This window comes from Acanthaster planci, linkage group LG17 (assembly GCF_054643075.1).
Source record: "Acanthaster planci isolate LZ-2023a linkage group LG17, COTS_SCS, whole genome shotgun sequence".
Lineage (NCBI taxonomy): Eukaryota > Metazoa > Echinodermata > Asteroidea > Valvatida > Acanthasteridae > Acanthaster > Acanthaster planci.
In genome coordinates this window covers 8,372,755-8,389,383 of record NC_141793.1, presented here as the reverse complement: position 1 = coordinate 8,389,383, position 16,629 = coordinate 8,372,755, and the positions used below count along the sequence as shown (strand labels likewise).

General features: G+C 39.6%; 2 protein-coding genes across 2 annotated transcripts; one reads left to right on the top strand and one right to left on the bottom strand.

Annotated features, from left to right (window-relative positions):
- The first annotated feature begins 2,115 nt into the window (after window positions 1-2,115).
- On the top strand, window positions 2,116-6,197 carry LOC110984242 (uncharacterized). Its single transcript, XM_022244234.2, has 4 exons — window positions 2,116-2,271; window positions 3,056-3,143; window positions 4,350-4,436; window positions 5,143-6,197. The coding sequence occupies exons 1-4, from the start codon at window positions 2,179-2,181 to the stop codon at window positions 5,361-5,363; spliced, it is 489 nt and encodes a 162-aa protein (XP_022099926.2). The 5' UTR covers window positions 2,116-2,178; the 3' UTR covers window positions 5,364-6,197.
- Window positions 6,198-7,281: 1,084 nt separating this feature from the next.
- LOC110984225 (proteasome subunit beta type-3-like) lies at window positions 7,282-16,590 on the bottom strand. The gene is made up of 6 exons (XM_022244180.2): window positions 16,275-16,590; window positions 12,178-12,362; window positions 11,462-11,569; window positions 10,051-10,228; window positions 9,238-9,332; window positions 7,282-8,672 (listed from the first exon to the last, which is right to left on the bottom strand). The coding sequence occupies exons 1-6, from the start codon at window positions 16,275-16,277 to the stop codon at window positions 8,624-8,626; spliced, it is 618 nt and encodes a 205-aa protein (XP_022099872.1). The 5' UTR covers window positions 16,278-16,590; the 3' UTR covers window positions 7,282-8,623.
- Window positions 16,591-16,629: the final 39 nt, after the last annotated feature.

The following is a 16,629-nucleotide window of genomic DNA, read 5'->3' as shown; positions in this document are numbered from 1 at the left end:
TGAAATAAAAATTTAAAATAAGGTAAACTTAGACACAAATGTGCATTTAGAAGTTTGGTACGAAAAGAAATCGATTGCAGCTGCACTTGAAACCGCTTTCACTTTACCGCGAATTTTGATAAATTAAAACAGTCGCTTGAGCGTTCGGGGAATACGGTAATGAAATAAAATAATATTCTCAATCAAATTGAATTTACATCCAAAGAGCATTAGAATTCGCCAGCCGTGGGCTACAATGTATATATGTCACTCACGCATACGCAAGCGGATTTACTGTCTTTTCGGTATTACAATTCAAGTGCACTACTACCAGTGAAACACGCCTATTTTATTTTTTTTTGGCGCAGTGAAGCTGAATTAGAATCAAGGAATAGGCAGCATGGAAAAAATCACTTTCATACCGACGGTATAATTATATCCAGTGTATAAAAGATCAATCAATCAACGAATTTGTGCAAGAAAACATTATGGGGAGGTTAAAACCGTACACCCTGTTAAACCTGTCTTTGTGGCTCTGACGTCTTCGCAAGAAGAGATAGATAACTGCATAATTATTACACGTATAGGCCTACAAGTTCGCATTATAACACTGTCCATTTCACTTCAGTATAAAAAGAGGATGACGATCCCATTCAGTGGCACTTCCTCTCTTTTGACGTGTAAGGAGGACCAATTGATGCATGAAATCCTCTACGGCAGTTATAAATGGAAGGGCTGCGTAGTATCATGATCAGAATATCGACAAGAATATAAGATTAAATCAGTGCTCTCAAATATATGATTGCCGAGATTGCCGAGCTTTCGAAAGCTCGGTGATCATATGTTTCAGAGCACTGATTTAATCTGATATTCTTGTCGATACGGCAGTTATATGTCCGGTAAGAGGTTGATCCGGGAGGACATAAGCAGAGGATTACTTTTCAAATTCTCCAGTCAGCAATAGCATGGATAGCGCCATCACCTCTACACATTTCTCAAAACAACAATTGCAAAATGTGATCAGCTCAGGCATCAAGTTGCTGTGGACGCGTGGCTTATCGTGTTTTTCAATTCTCAACAACTTTCAAAACCAATATACCTCTTCCATGCAAAGCCCACACTACAGGCTACACAATAAGAGCAAAATGTTCAAATGCCGCAAAATGTCTGATCGTGAGCTACAATGTGCGTGCTCGTTATCTTAATTTGATTAATTGAAGGTAGACCTACTAACCAGACGCTTTAGCCTTGGCAAATTTCACCATTTTTGTCCCTCTGACGTCAAACAAGTCGATGACCAAGTTGTTTACAGCTAGTAGCCCTGCGCAGGAGGCGTGGACTACTCGACTTGACGATTATAATGGCCTACTTGTTGATTTATTGATTCAAATTAATGTACTGGTGTACCAGCAAGATAAGAAGCACACCAAGTATTGCTATTTTCATCTTGCTATTTACATTATTTCGACATATCCATAAATAATGGATATCAAAATGGACATCACATAATGGACATCAAAATGCTTCAGCATCGGTTTCCGGTCAAATTCCAAAAAAAAAAACCTCTGCAATAGATCCAGGCTTTTAGAATTCTGTTTCGAACGATAGATTCACCATCCTAATTATGAAATTATTTCATCGGTTTTGCTAACTATGAGCTTGGCCAAGGGTCACACGATTCATAATTTTGTTTTTCCGTTTCAAGCATTCTACCTAAAAGTTAACTAACGTTTAGACGTCCGTTGAATGTTCCTTGATATCTGGGGAAATCACATGCACTTCTTGTTCGGGAAAATGATATTTCAATGATGCTGTCCATTAAAGAAATTTAATCGTATTTTGTCAACACCCCACCAGACTATATGAAACAAAAACAGAACGAATTAAAATACCAACAAAAGTTTCACTGCGAACAAAATGAAGTCCAAACTGCTGCACAAAAGGTCCAACGAAATTTTGGGACAAAATTGTCCATCGATTCTGTGTTGAATTGACTGGAAAACCTGCATATTTGAAGATGACCCACTCAAGGCAGGCTTCAAATATGCATGTAATGAATTATTTAGTATGTAAAACAAAAGCTCATAAAAAGACAACACATATCGGCAGCGTTCAGATATTAAAGCCTAAGCTCGTCTTTGATCGGTGCAGAGCATATCCAGGAAGGCACCGTAACAGGTATACATTTATCATTGCATCATGTTGGTACTTGCGATATTGTGCTCGATGCTACTCAGCCAAGTTAATGCAAACTGGAAGAGCAGCAGAAGCGGTCCCATCCGCGCAGATATGGTAAACAGTTTTTCTTCATATCTTAAACTGGTTTGCCAACCGGTTGTGTTAAAACACTGGTCTAAGACTATTATTTGCACTGCAAAAACTGTGTCTCTAAACACTTTCTATCAGTTTGTAAACGTGTTTAAATACTGCAGTTTGGATTGATAGCGTTTAGCCATTGGACATTCTATTTGGGAATTGAACGCCAAATGTCTTGCATCTAAGCACGTCCACAAAGTAATAGCAAGTTTGTGTTAAGTTGCCAATACGTGTTTAGATATTAAAGGCAGTGGCCGTATTTGTGCACACACGTTTTAATGTTTTATTTCGAATGTTACCGTACTATTTAGAATTCGGAAACTGTCGAAAATTTGTGATTAAGAACGCACACATTGCTACGATGGAGTCGATCCAGCCTCTGGTGTGAAAGATACCTTAGTCTTGTCTCAGTTCTTCAACAACACTGCAAACAAATTGTTTCTTAAAAATTTTGATAAACACACCCAAGTGGACTATGCGCACGAGGAAAACGGCCATAGTACACGTATTTCCACATCGTGGAGTCAAGAAGATTTTGATTAATGATGTAGGCTGTAATCTGCACCATAACAATGGCTTTTTTGACCAGTGAGTGATTCAGATAATGAAAAATAATATATCAATTAAAATAGATTGAACTTTCACGAGGTCCCGTCTTGCAAATATCTTGCATCTAATCATGTCCACATAGTGACAGCAAGATTATGTTAAGTTGCCAAACACAGGTATAAGAATACCTCTATATGTCAAAAATTTACAGAAATTCTATGTGATGAACATGACATGCAACGACGCTCGTACGCGTTGCGAGGCTTGTAAGTCAGGACATGAAGGCGGTATATATTTAGGTGAGTATCTTTTGCCGTCTCCGCAGACAGCACATACAAACATAAATTTTAACGCAACGATCCTCTGCACAAGTGCTCCCAGTAAAAAAAAATCTTGGACGGCTTGACTATCAAAAGAAAAATGAGTCAGTACTTTTTACTATTTGAGGCGTACTATTTTCACCGCCCCTGACCTCTGTTATCTGACCTGAATTCAAATCCCAGCCAGGCTGACATAATTATGGACTGGGTTCTCAATTCAGTGAGTTTCTATATACACCTCTTAAACTGAACCTGTCTTCTTTGTCTTCTCACCAAGAGCGAAAAAAAAACATACCTCCACGATCAAGCTGTTTATCCTGGTTACATAAAAAAAGATACAATATTAAAAAGTTTCATTCATATTATCAGAATAACAAAGTTGGAAGGAATATGTTCACGGACGCCAAATTTCACCAGAAACCTGTAGTGAAGTCCATACAATCTCCAAAGTTAGGAATTGTTCGATGTGTGTTTTGTTATCTGTCTGGGGAATAATTATGATGCAGAAAGTGAAACAGTTATTTGCCACAAGTTAATATTCAACCAATAATGATGAGATATCATTTCCCCAGAAAACATACGAAGTAACATTCGACTAATCTGAAACATTTTAAAACAAATGAGAGTCAAACAACAAAGAGGATTAGTTTAGTGACATGCAGTGAGTTATACTCTACATTTGATCTTCATATACGTGTCAACATAATGTTACAAACGTTTTCTATAGGTTCTCCCGGTTAATTGAGTACTTCTTTCATTTAATATTGCTCAAACAAAAGATTAATGTCCTCAGAGAGTGGTCACTTGTAAAACGAATGACAAGAAACGAATTGGCTTTTCCAATTCAACGCCATTCCCTGAGTGAGACGAAATTGACGATAAATAGGACAAATAAATGTGTTTTTTTTTTCGTGATTTACAATGCTCTGAAAGTGAATTCTGTAGTGGTGTTATTTCGAAACTAGAATCAACATTTCGGGCGAGTGACCCTTCTTTGACGAAGTTAAACTGTCGTTTCAGCAATTTTGAATGAAGGACGTACTAGCTAAATTAACCGGGAAAAACCTATATGAAACAAAGACTTCGAATGTTTCATAAATTGTTGATGTACCCTACAGTGCATACTGATATGTCGGAGCAATATTTCTTTACCTCATCATTGAGCTCCTAATTCATGTTTTCTAGATTTGTTTGAATATTCTGAAGGACCAGCAAAGTTTCATTTTGAAGGGACAACGGCTACTTCTAATTGGAAGGACTCAATTTTGCAAGGTGAGGGTCAACAACCAAGTATGCTCAGTGCTGTTACCTCAAACCGTGTGTTTTACGTTACTCAGAGACAAAATGACCAAGCCTACGTTACAGGGGCGAAAATCTGTGTCGGAAATTATAGGAGACGGGGGTAATGACGTAAATCAAAATTACCCGGCCATGGAAATTTGAAAAGTGGGGTGGACGGGGGTTGGGGGATGTTGACACTCAGGACCCAAGGGGAGCTGCACGTGTGGAGTGACCCCCCTTAATCTTACATCAAATCGGCGTATTCATGGCCGGAGATCCCGGGAGATGAGGATATATTCCCCAAACTTTTTTTTTGGGGGGGGGGTTACTTCTTTTCAAGTCACTGACTGTATGCGCACCTGGCTTTGCCCCTACATTCCACCAGGTGGTCCTTAGGCCCCCAAATTGAAGTGAGACCTTGGACACTGTGCCCTGTCGCGCTCGCACACGCCTTGACCTTTCGCACTGAGAAATCATCCCCCATGTGACAAAAAATCTCCCCCGTGAGCGTATTTACTGCTGTTTTTGTCCGAAAAACATTCATCAAAACCTATCTGAAATTTTCCCTCCACGAAAACCTGGGGGCACGGGAAAGGATAATTTAGTAGAACTGTACAACCTCTAAAACTTTACCTAACATAGGCCTACCAAGCATTACGTGCCTTCTACACTTAGTTTATTCTTTTCTTTTTATTAGAGGATGCCCTGGAGCCATTCCGCTACTGTACCCAGAACAAAAACACATATTGGGGTCGCAGCGGTATCGTCACACATAGATTTTATCTTTGCGTAGACAACATATTCTCTGATATTACTGTGCCGACCGAGTGCTTCCGACCCATTGCTTTGATATCAACATCAAGCCAGCATGGAGACGATCGACAAATTGGTGACCAAACATTGTACTGTGCTAACTAACTTCAGCTCTGACAGCACGTCTTCGACGCCAAGGGCTCTGATCATACTTGGGTATGGGGGGAGGGCGCTTGGCTACTCGCCCATCATCCCCTGTAACTTATTTCATCAGGTGCATTTAATGTATTATATACCAGTTAAACGGTACATTTAACCACATGCTATCACATCAGTTCAACATTTTTCAAAGAGCATGATAATGACACGATTCAAACACTGATTTTGAACGAGTGTCATTCTTGAAACTCAAATGGAACAGTAGTTCAAGTACGTTGAAGAGTACCGCGTAATATAAACATACGTGGCTTGTAAACCACAAATGGAATGAATGGTTTATGATAGGAAAGCTTTGGTTTCAGGGCCATTTATGCAGTATGAGCGAACAGCCCTCCGACCTGATTTTTTTTTAAAGACATCTGACTGAGATTGCGCGTTTTGGCAAATAGACGGTCTCTAAGGAATGACATCAAGGAGTGACTGGCAGGGCGAGCTCTTTTTTTGTCGTGCCTGGGATTACCCACGAAGCTGTTTGGCACATACTTTCAATAACCAGTTATTGGCACTGCTTTTGTGTGTAAATGGGCCCAAAATAGATGGGGCGGCAAGTTTAATTTATATTTCATGAAATTGCACTGCACAAAGCTAAAGATTCGTAACTTCTTATTAAAGATTTTCTCTATTTGAAGTTTTAGACGATTTATATTTCATGAAATTACACTGCACAAAGCTAAAGATTCGTAACTGCTTATTACAGATTTCCTGTATTTGTAGTTTTTAGATTGCAAGATCACGTTAAATATAAAGCCAAGTTGTGGTGTGTGCTTAAGTATTATTCATGACATGCTGCTTATTATTGAGTGCATCATTTCTGCATGAAGCGTTTTTTTGGCCCTACGCACATTTTTCGAGGGTTTGGTGGCTTTAATGGACCAGAAAATGGGAGTAATCATCGGGAAAATTTACAAATGCCTTACAAATGGGGGGGGGGAACCCAGTGAAAGCCTTGGCGCAGTTTTATAAACCACTATGTAAGTTTGCAAACTGGTCATCCACTTGACCAAACACAATATTTTGCAAGTTATATGTGCTAAAGTTCCACAGAGGGTAACGGATCGTTAGCACCATGAATAAGTGATGCAGTGGAATGAATTCGGTACATATACAGTGTATGCCCAGAACTCAATATCTTGCTAAACTTTCTCGTTAAAACTCGTATTTCGCGCAGGACAAAAGCCAATATCTGACCCCCCCCCCAAAAAAGAAGAAAGCAAAGAAGCCTCTGCAGTACTCCGCCGTAGTTTACGAACTTCTCCTAGTCAGATCCACTTTTTTCTTGCTCTGAAGGACACCTCGTGCACCGACAAATTGTCCACTTTAGAAACTGTGATCTTTTTAACTAAACCCAGGTGGACAAAGCTGTTAATTGGTCAACGGCATCAATCAACTTGAACATTGAGGAATGGGTGTCTCCGAACGATTCAGACTTGGAAGTACATGTTCCTCCTGAGCTCTGAAGACCAAAGAATTTGAATTAGTAGAGCTGCAAGGAGAGGCGCGATGCATTTTTAAAAAGCTTCCCATGCACTGGGAAATAATTGCTCGATACCGAATGTATAAGAAAATAAGCCGGCTGATTGATCAAATCCAGAGGTCAGGGGATGACTGTCTCATAAAATTTATCCTGGCTTTACATATAGCAAAGAGCTTTATTCCTTTTAGCTGAGTTTTCATCATCCCATTTTTTACTTCAGCAGCATCTTGACCTTGCTTTTCAAATGTTCATTCTGTTGCAATCTGCAACCCTGCACATCCTTAGCTAAGCCACTGAATCAATCACCATATCTGTATACAAACATCTGCCAGCAAGTAGCTACTCCACAGACTAATTTTGCAGAAAGCACAATCTAAAGTATGCGCATAATTTAATGAAGAAAATTTTATTCGACAGTATGCATATCAACACTGAACCAACTGGGCAATGCAAATCAATGCATTTGCTTTAGTACAATGACATCAAATGTGACTGGAAATGACGGCTACCAATTCCATGAAATACAAAGTTCAGTTCCAGATTAATAAAAACATTGATAGGGAGTTATTTCAATACAAAGTCCTAACTTAATGCAAAGCTACCCGGAAGCCTTTTTGCCATATTAATTAAAAATTCTTCATAAAATGTCAGTTCTTGTCAACCAGAAGTTCACTGATTTTTGCCTCAACATGCTTCAATTTGTTTAGACAAATGTCAAAGCGGCTTGGCAGCAGGAAATATGCACGCAAGTGTAGCAATATTTGGACATAACAAATACATGGATAAGAAGTTGTGTTTCTTTGTACAGATATAAGCCCATAGGGTCCAAAAGCCCAAGTACTTTTTATATGCACATCCATGAAGAACTGAAATGCACACACACACACCCACACTCAGGTGCAAACTTGTGTTCCTGACAGAGATGGGAGACTTTGAGATGCTTGGTGGTGGCAAACATACTGGTTCTTTTTACCAGCTCTGAGCGTGCGCACATTATTCTGTGAGGCCTGCATAGTTCTGAGCGTGCGCACATTATTCTGAGCAGGCCTGCATAGTTCTGAGCATGCGCACATTGTTATGAGCAGGCCTGCATAGTTCTCAGCATGCACAATACTATGAAGAACCAGTGTGTCTGCTGCCACCGTTGTCTCAAAGTCTCCCACTGGTTTCCTTGATAATTTGTGAAATGAATTGATATTTATCAGTCCCTAAAACCCTGCCTAACCCAGTCTATCACAGGCCAACCCTAGATCTGGAGGTATTTATTTTGTTAGTAAATAACATGGTGTCTTTTCCAGCAACATAATTAAACCTGTCAAAAAAAATCTGTTTTTGCTTTAAAGCATGACATAAGTGACCACTGAAAGTTTGGGGGAACTGAGGGGACAAATTGAGCACTTTCAATCTTCCTGGGAAAAACCACTGCTTTGCTGAATTGTATATCACTAAATCTGCTATAACCTACGGGAAGAATCTCTCTGATTCACACCAAACTGTTGGTGGTTCTCTCTTTGACTAGCTGAAGTACTAAGGAAATGCCAAATAGAAGGATTACTAAATGCTTGGAATTGACAGAGAAATCTACTTGACTTTATTTCCTTATGATATGTATGGCTTTTGGTTGAGCTTGAAACAACATTTTGACCAAGGATGGAACCTTGTTTTCATTTTGCACGATGCGATGTACAGTTTTTCTCCCTTGGAATGCCAGTGGATACTGCATAGCTTCAGCTTAGTCCATTCTGCCCTTGACAGTCCGTGTTGTTATTTTGTCTTTTTCTCTGAGGGAGACAACAAAAGGGAAAGAGTGTAGCTTGAAAAGATTATAATGGACATGATCTCCACTGCAGTGCATCACCAACTGTTAACACCTCAATGCTACTTTTCCACTTCACTGTGGAATCCTTCATTATGTTGTCCTACAGACATGGATTTGTCCATCACTGTTTACCTGATGTACTGCCCAGCTTCAAGAAGTAACACTAATTTGCTCACTGCTCCCCGTAAGATGGACAAACTAGCTTAATCTTGCCTCTTCGTTTTGTGGGAGTTGTATCAGCAACCCCCTCCCCCCAACAGGTGAGGAAAACATGAGTGGGGGGAAATGGTTGTACCATACTCCCACAAAAGCAGAAATAAAATCATACAAGAAGAAATGCAATTGGATGCAATTTTATAAACTTTCCCTTTTCATATCATTACTTTTCATGACAATTTTCAATTTTGAAATTGAATCTTTGAATAATCAATGATCAACTAAATATCTGAAAATCTGCATAATTGTCCCTTTTGTAAGCAACTGGCCTCTCACACACACGCAAGTTTAATGTTAGCTGTACTTCTTACATAATGTGGACGACAGCTCCCCATCCAGACACTGCATCTCTGTCTACAGCATTCAGAAGAGCTTGAGCGGCTGTCTCAAAGAGGTCATCAGGTTCCTGTATCAAACATTACAGGATACATCCAGCCAGTGTTCGACATCTCTTAGTTAAGAGCCCTCTTGATACATAATGCTATGTGAAATTTGTGATCACTTCCTTCTCAGAAAGTCTTGACACGAACTGCACCACTTATAAACGTCAATTTTCTGTAGAAACTGTTGGAATATTTGGGCCTTTTACAAATTTTATCACACTTTTTACTTTCCCAAGTTAACAGTTGAAATGGGCAGCAAATGACAGAGGCAATGGAAGGTGGGATTTGACCCGCCTTTGGCAAAGCACTAATGTAGATAATCATGCTTATAAAACAAAGATGATTTATCATGGCTATGTAACACATCTAATTGCCAGGTAAATGCAAGTCCCGCTTTGCTTCACTGCATGGATAACAAATTGAAAAGTGGATGAGTTTAAAGTACTGACATTTTTTGTTACAGAAAGGTTACAAGAAACTGCTTGACATATTGCATAACGTTACAGGTGACATACTGACAACCTGATACAAGAATGCATTCTAGCCCTTTCATAAATTACTTACAATCCTATATTTGGACTATAAAATTCCTTTATAAAATCAATTTGCTTGTGTGGAATGCTGGGAGGAAAGGTTAAAGGTATACATTCCAAACAAATCGGAAACCTCTTAGATATGTCAAGATATCACTCAATTCCAATTTAGAAACATGATTTGCTCATAATGAAGACATCCACATACCAGATTGGGCACCCACAAGGATTCGCACATGCCATATAACTGCTCTGTACATGTGCCAGCTACCACAAAGTCATCAGTGAACATAGGACACCCTATCAGATCTAGGTTACAAATGAAAGGCTCATGTGTCTTGGGATCTAGACCAGCAATGACTGGCTCAATGAAGTAAGGGCCAAACCTGTAAAGAAAACACAGTCAAATCATAACATCAAGATTTAGTACATGTACTTTGATAAATTCACAATTTTCCCAAGACCTATTACAGAGCCAATGATTTTCCGTTTCAAAAATTAAGTTTTAAACTATGCATGGAAACCAAATATGAAATTAGTCTTCCGTTTCGCTGCCGCGGTTTCATCATTTTGCCATGCAGTACTAGCCTTGTCTCAAGGCGTCCATGCGGATTCACAGACTAAATTCCACAAGTGTGCAATATAAGTAAGAACTTGTTTGCACCTTCATTTCATTGCTAGTACGGTGCGAGCGTGTGAACGGCCAATGTTTGTATACACAATGTACCGTACCGTGCCACTGCTGTGCCAGCTGCCGCTGCGCGAATGAAGCTCATGCACACCATAGTGCTTACAAGTATTGGCACCAGCTCGGTGCGGACGACCCAATCATGCGGTGGAGTGGTGCAATTTAAGATGTTTCCAGTGTAATTTGTTCATTAATGATTAAAAGCAAGCATTTGGAAAGGGTTTGATAAGCATTTAGTTTTTAATACTTTGCAAAAAGTTTTCTTTTTTAAGCCATTCTTATAGAGGGCAATTTTGCAAGTTCCGTTTCAAGCAGTGGATTCTGTTTCAAAGTGTTAGTTCTGCAAATTCCGTCCGTTTGCCGCGATCTTAGAAAATCATTGGCTCTATATCCACAATTCATTCATTCCCACTGCCCATATAAGGCTCTTTGCTGGGCAGCTTTTTGATCCATATTACATGATATTTGTTAAGCACTTATTGGATAGAGTTAATTTCAACACTAATGTGGGTGTCCTACTCGCATTCAATGCATGTGCCTAAGAAATGCTAAATAAGCCACCATAATGCTCTCCATGTCTAGCTGTGATGTGTTTCCTTTACCACATTCTGTGTAGGACATTAGCCCTTCCGACAACCTTGTTAGAATAGTGAAACAAAGTTCACTATGAAGTCACTTTGAAACTTGGACCATCACTTCACAGAAACAAATACATGTACTGACGTGACACTCCCTTCTATGGATCTCCTGGCCAGATGTCTGTCTGAACTTCAAATACTCTCACAATCAACCACAGTCAACTACTACTTATTTTATTCACAGTAGAACTTTCTTCTTTGAGTTGATTCCAAAGAAAAGGATTTCTCCCTGCTTCACAGTACTTTGCCACAGCTGTAGAATCTGACACATACCACCTTGGAATGATACTTACCTTCTTTCATACAGTAAGTTCGATACCATGTTCATGAAGGTTTTAGGCTTGATTTCTCTATTTTCACGCAAACAGTACAGGTTGAGTCGAAACTTCAGCCGATTGGCACTGGCAACAAAAAGACAAAGGCCTCGTGTGTTAACTCTAACTCCCTGAGTCATTTTCTAGGAATTTTTTTCTTCGTCCTCAAAATCCAAAATGGCACTCTATGTACATTGACATTTGAACTTCTAAGACATGTGAGAATTAACAGCTTGGCTTCACCTTTCCCAGTCCTGCATACCTAGCAAAATTTACATGTACCATTGGATTTGGAAGGTTCTTGGAAGACTAGGGAGAGAGTCTCACTTGTAAAAATGTCATCTTTCAAAGGTCAGATAAGACTTTCTCGTTACCACTTTTGTGTACTTTTGTTATGCACTTTTGATACATCCATAGAAACTGTTAAAAAATGCGTACATGTGTTCACTGCAAGGAATCCAAGCAACAGCTCTAACATACTGGGACACTAAAATATCCCACAGGATAACTTGCTTGAAAGATTGCTGTTACTTTTCCAGAGGACCCAAGCTGGACTCTACTATGGCCAGTTTTCTTTCTCTTCAAAGGAAAACTATCTTCAAATAAAACTAGTCAAATTTCCCTTTTTGATCCATTTACGGAGTTTACAAATGAGATAAAATGTAACAAAAATAAGTACCGAGTATTGTACTTACACAGTCTGTACATCTGTTGCTAGACCAGAGAGGCCCATGTACAACCTAGGACCCATTTCAAATATCTTCTGGCAATCCATGGAAACTGTTTGGGCTTGGATTCCAAATCTTCTGTCTGCTGCTATGGCAACGCAGTCTTTGCCCATCATAGCCAAAATGGCTGAGCCATTATATGACATAATACTCTGCAAGGAATAAAAAAAGTCCTATTCATACCCATGCTGTAATTCACAATGGAAACCGATGGTCAGACACTTATCACATGTACTTATTTGAATACTTTGTACATGTTGTAGATATCCATAAGTCCCATATGACCGCATGATCATAGTTCAAAAGTCTCTCAGAGAATGAGTCCTCTTCTTCCCAGAACAGAACTGACGTGGGTATGATTATTCATTATTGCTGTGCCCAGCCAGTGCCCTGTCAAGCACACCAATTATGTATATTTATGTGAAAACTTGAAAATAGCTGCTCTCCAGATGGACTGCCAAAGTGAAGTGTGTGTCCTCAATACAGCTTACAGGTGGTTTTTCAGACAACCAACCCTATTTTCCCATATTAGACTTCAAGTCAACTGTCTAGTGTGCACGGTAAGTCAAGTTGGAAGGTTTTTAATGCTTTTGAACATTGTCTATATATATGGAACTCTTGCCATTGTTGGGAATACAATTATTTCACATGCTAAGTATCCCTGATAGAAATTTCAATCATACATGTGCATTACTCCTAACACCTAGGCCTTTTTACTGGGAACCATCCTCAATCCTCCAAAATCCTCCAAAGTTTCTTGAAACATTGTTGTTACTCACTGATTCAAAACATTTACTCACTGATTCAAAACATTTACTCACTGATTCAAACATTTACTCCTTGATTCAAAACATTTACTAACTGATTTAAAACATTTGCTATGACATTGATTTAGAGGAGAAATCTGACTGATTGTTTTCACAATATATCAGAAGGCATTCTTGAGGTTGGGACGACATGACTGGGTCTTGTTTCTTGCCACTGATTGGTCAGTGGTGGCTATTCTTCATTGGACTCTGGACTCAAAGGGTCATGAACAGTGTTGGGGTCAATGAGGAAAAATCGTAATTATTGTTCTAAATCTTAACTATTAGGTTGACTGCATCCAGCTTAGCCTTAAAGATGAGGACATTGGGGCATTGCTGGTGCCCTTGTCAAGCAGGTTCCATTCTGGTAGGCCTATTGTTTGGGGATATCATGAGTACAAATACCAGCAGTATGTGAAGTATCAAAATAGCCGGCGCTGAAAACAAATTAAATTCTGTCACATCTAGAAATCACAAAAAAACCTGATGAGAGGATAAAAACATAACATAAACAGCTCACACACGAATTGACTTCGTTAAAAAACCAACTCCAAGTGAAGAACACAAATATAGCAATATTAAAAGGTAAACATAGTTAAACAACATGTCACAAAGTGGAGATTAAAAATGATAGCCCGGAGCTAAACATATCACATATGCTAAACATATTTCGGTGTTTGCACCTGGTGACCCTTGACCCTAATGTCCCCTTCACTTGGACATCAGCCTTATTGCTATGCTGCATGGGTGACTTTGCACAATGGTAGAAAGGCATTGTGGGGAGATAAAACGGGCAATAAGCCAGTTTCCCATTCCGTCACCCTGTTGATTTTCGCACCCCCGCACAAGAAAGTGAACAAAGCTAGAGGGGAACAAATTGTCTACAACAATAACAATCGCCAGCAGCAATTCACTAAATCTTAGGCAATGTTGTAATGAATTTGTTCCCGTCACGTCTTCTGAGTTTGCGCACTGAAAAGGGTTTACATGTATGTTTGTCCCCTTTCCTTCTAACACTGTACATATACATCACCTTTGGCGTGCATATGGCTTAGGGCCTTTGTTAGCCCAGGTTGGACGTTGTCTTCAATTCATTACGACTGACGTCTAGGGTATAAAGTTGTGTACAAAATGACCACAAATTTGGTTCTAATTTGTTCTTCATTCACATGTACCTTGTAGAAGAAACTAATTTTTCACATTTACAAGTTATTCGTGGCCTTATTTATCCATCTGGGGGGTTTATGAATTTCAGAATGAACCATGGACTGCGAACTCGAGGAAAACAAGTGAGAGACAACGTTACTTTTGTAGACATAATTCATCCATTCTCGAGTCTAGTTGTAAAGTGCACGCACGTACAGTACAGGAATCCGAGCAGTGTGCACACACTACGCATGTCCGATTTCCAGTGAAGGTCTGTTGCTTGCCCGCTACACGGAGGCTGAGACTGGTACCCAGTTTTAACCCACCTGCCATCGAGCCAAAATAAACAATGCAGTTCCATTTTTGTCGGATCGGGGCTTCAGACTGACCAATTTACCCACTACTTTGTTCTGCTTTAAATTTCGGTTTATAAACATAAATTTGCAACACAAGCTGCTATTTTATGAGAATAACCTTGGTTAGCATAGAAGGCTCTGTATATGCAGGGTTCTTGTAGTTGTATGGGAAGAAGTTCATCAACAATCTCTCTTTGAAGTGTTTAACATGTTTAATTTGTCCGTAGAGTTTATTGGTTAAAGATGTATAAATACACAATATTGTAGAGATACGATTTTTATTAAAATCAAACAGTAACTTATCTCGGTAATTGAGGAATAAAAAGATGATTACATTGCGGGCATGATGATCGTGATGAACAGGCGAGAGCGATGCTATACTGATGGAGAACACAGTATGCAGAGGTAGTGCTGGCGCACGCATGTGTAGTAAGTAGCAATCACGCACAAATCGTGCTGTTGATCGGCCTTTCCTTTTTATTAGTAAACTAAACATAAAATAAGCAGACTGAATTGGTAATTGGCAGTGATGAGTTGGATTTTAGAGCAATGGACAGATAGCTAGAATGTATCAAAGTTTTTAAACCTCAAAGTAGGTGATTTTTCGTTTTTAAATTCAGGCCAAAGAGATCATGATTGTTAATCGCTGTTTTTTGACCCTCATATCAGTCTAGTTTATTAAAAAACATTCATCTAGCCAGTGCTTTCTGGGAAAGTTCTCCATGTCTTAAGAAAGGGAATTCGGTGTAACTTTTAAATGGAACAAATCAACAGAAATTAGTAAATTGCTATCAACAGGAATGTGCCAAAGCCTTGCTGGATAATACCCTCTCCTCTCGAAACGAAACTGCCGGGAGTTCCTTAACTTCTATCAAATTTTGTGGACACCTTTTGTATGTCTATTTTAAGTTAACACATAATACATGATCAAAAATGGCTAAGATTTGTACAAATCATGAATTTTAACTTTCCCGTACTGGCCGTAGTAGACTCAGCTTGCCTGCAGGTACATGTAACTAGGTCAACTGTCACTACGCACGCCACTGCCTCACCTCCGGCCCGATGTTTTGTGTACTCAGCATGGAGATCAATGGTACTTGTGGCTGCGAACCATGTTGTGCGTTACATGCTATATGTGAGCATTTTCGAAAACCAGTGGATTCGGTTAGACTTCAGTTACGCTGGTTCCAGTCAGAACATGTACATGTAGTTTTGATGTGCGTGTACGCGGCTCGGAATCCGTATGCCGAATAGTTGCACGCGCACACTGTACGAACTGCACTGGGGAACGGCTGAAAACAGTCCACAACAATGGCACGAATTTACGTTGTGTCCAGCTTTATTTTTGTCTTTGGTGGTGATGTGTCGAATTTCTTAACCCACCAGCTATGGAAATAAGGACGCATAGGAGTTATAGAAGTGAAATTGGCTCCTTGGAAAAGGTAGAAATGTTGCAAATTTTAGTTACAAAATATTTCGCCCTATTTTGCACCCTTTATAAATGGACTCCCTCCGTAACGTAGTACAGTCAAAGAGTTCATCTCGGCTAGGGCGTAATCATAATCATAGCACTGCAATAAGGCTAAGTAAAAGTTATCAGGTGTTCAAATATTGAAAAAGACTATTCGTACGGTCCAAGCTACCATGGTTACTTGGATAAAGAACTTGTCTCCACGACCTTACTTCCTCCATGGTTTGCTTAAAACAAAACCCATGTTATCTTGGGCAACAGAAACATGATAAATCACAGGCCTACCATCTCGACTGCTTGACCGTTGGTTCAGCGTCAGCTAGCTAAACGGGGAAGGCTGGCCCTTTACTCAGGCTAATGGGGGTGGGAAAACCCACCAGATTCAGCAACTTCACACAAACAAAATCTAAAAACAAACAGGTAGCACTCATCAGCTACAATAATTAATTAACAAGGAGTCATACGGCACTGAACAATAGAGTTTGTCGACGTAGGCGCGCCTACTGAAACTTGAAGTCAGTTGCGAGTGCTAGTATCTAGTGACATACGAAGTGTACATGGACGTTGACTCGCGATCGCATGCACTGCGACAATGTATACTGCGAGAGCAAATTCTATTTTGTGCAGTTTCATCTTCGTT

Bases quoted from the DNA above. Each gene is read 5' to 3' on its own strand.
- LOC110984242 (XM_022244234.2), top strand. From the start codon at position 2,179: ATGTTGGTACTTGCGATATTGTGCTCGATGCTACTCAGCCAAGTTAAT. The intron at 2,272-3,055 runs GTAAACAGTTTT...AAAAATTTACAG, and splicing joins GTCCCATCCGCGCAGATATG to AAATTCTATGTGATGAACAT. The intron at 3,144-4,349 runs GTGAGTATCTTT...CATGTTTTCTAG, and splicing joins TGAAGGCGGTATATATTTAG to ATTTGTTTGAATATTCTGAA.
- LOC110984225 (XM_022244180.2), bottom strand. The intron at 11,570-12,177 runs GTAAGTACAATA...TTTTGTTGCCAG, and splicing joins GCAACAGATGTACAGACTGT to TGCCAATCGGCTGAAGTTTC. The intron at 10,229-11,461 runs GTAAGTATCATT...TTTTCTTTACAG, and splicing joins AACTTACTGTATGAAAGAAG to GTTTGGCCCTTACTTCATTG.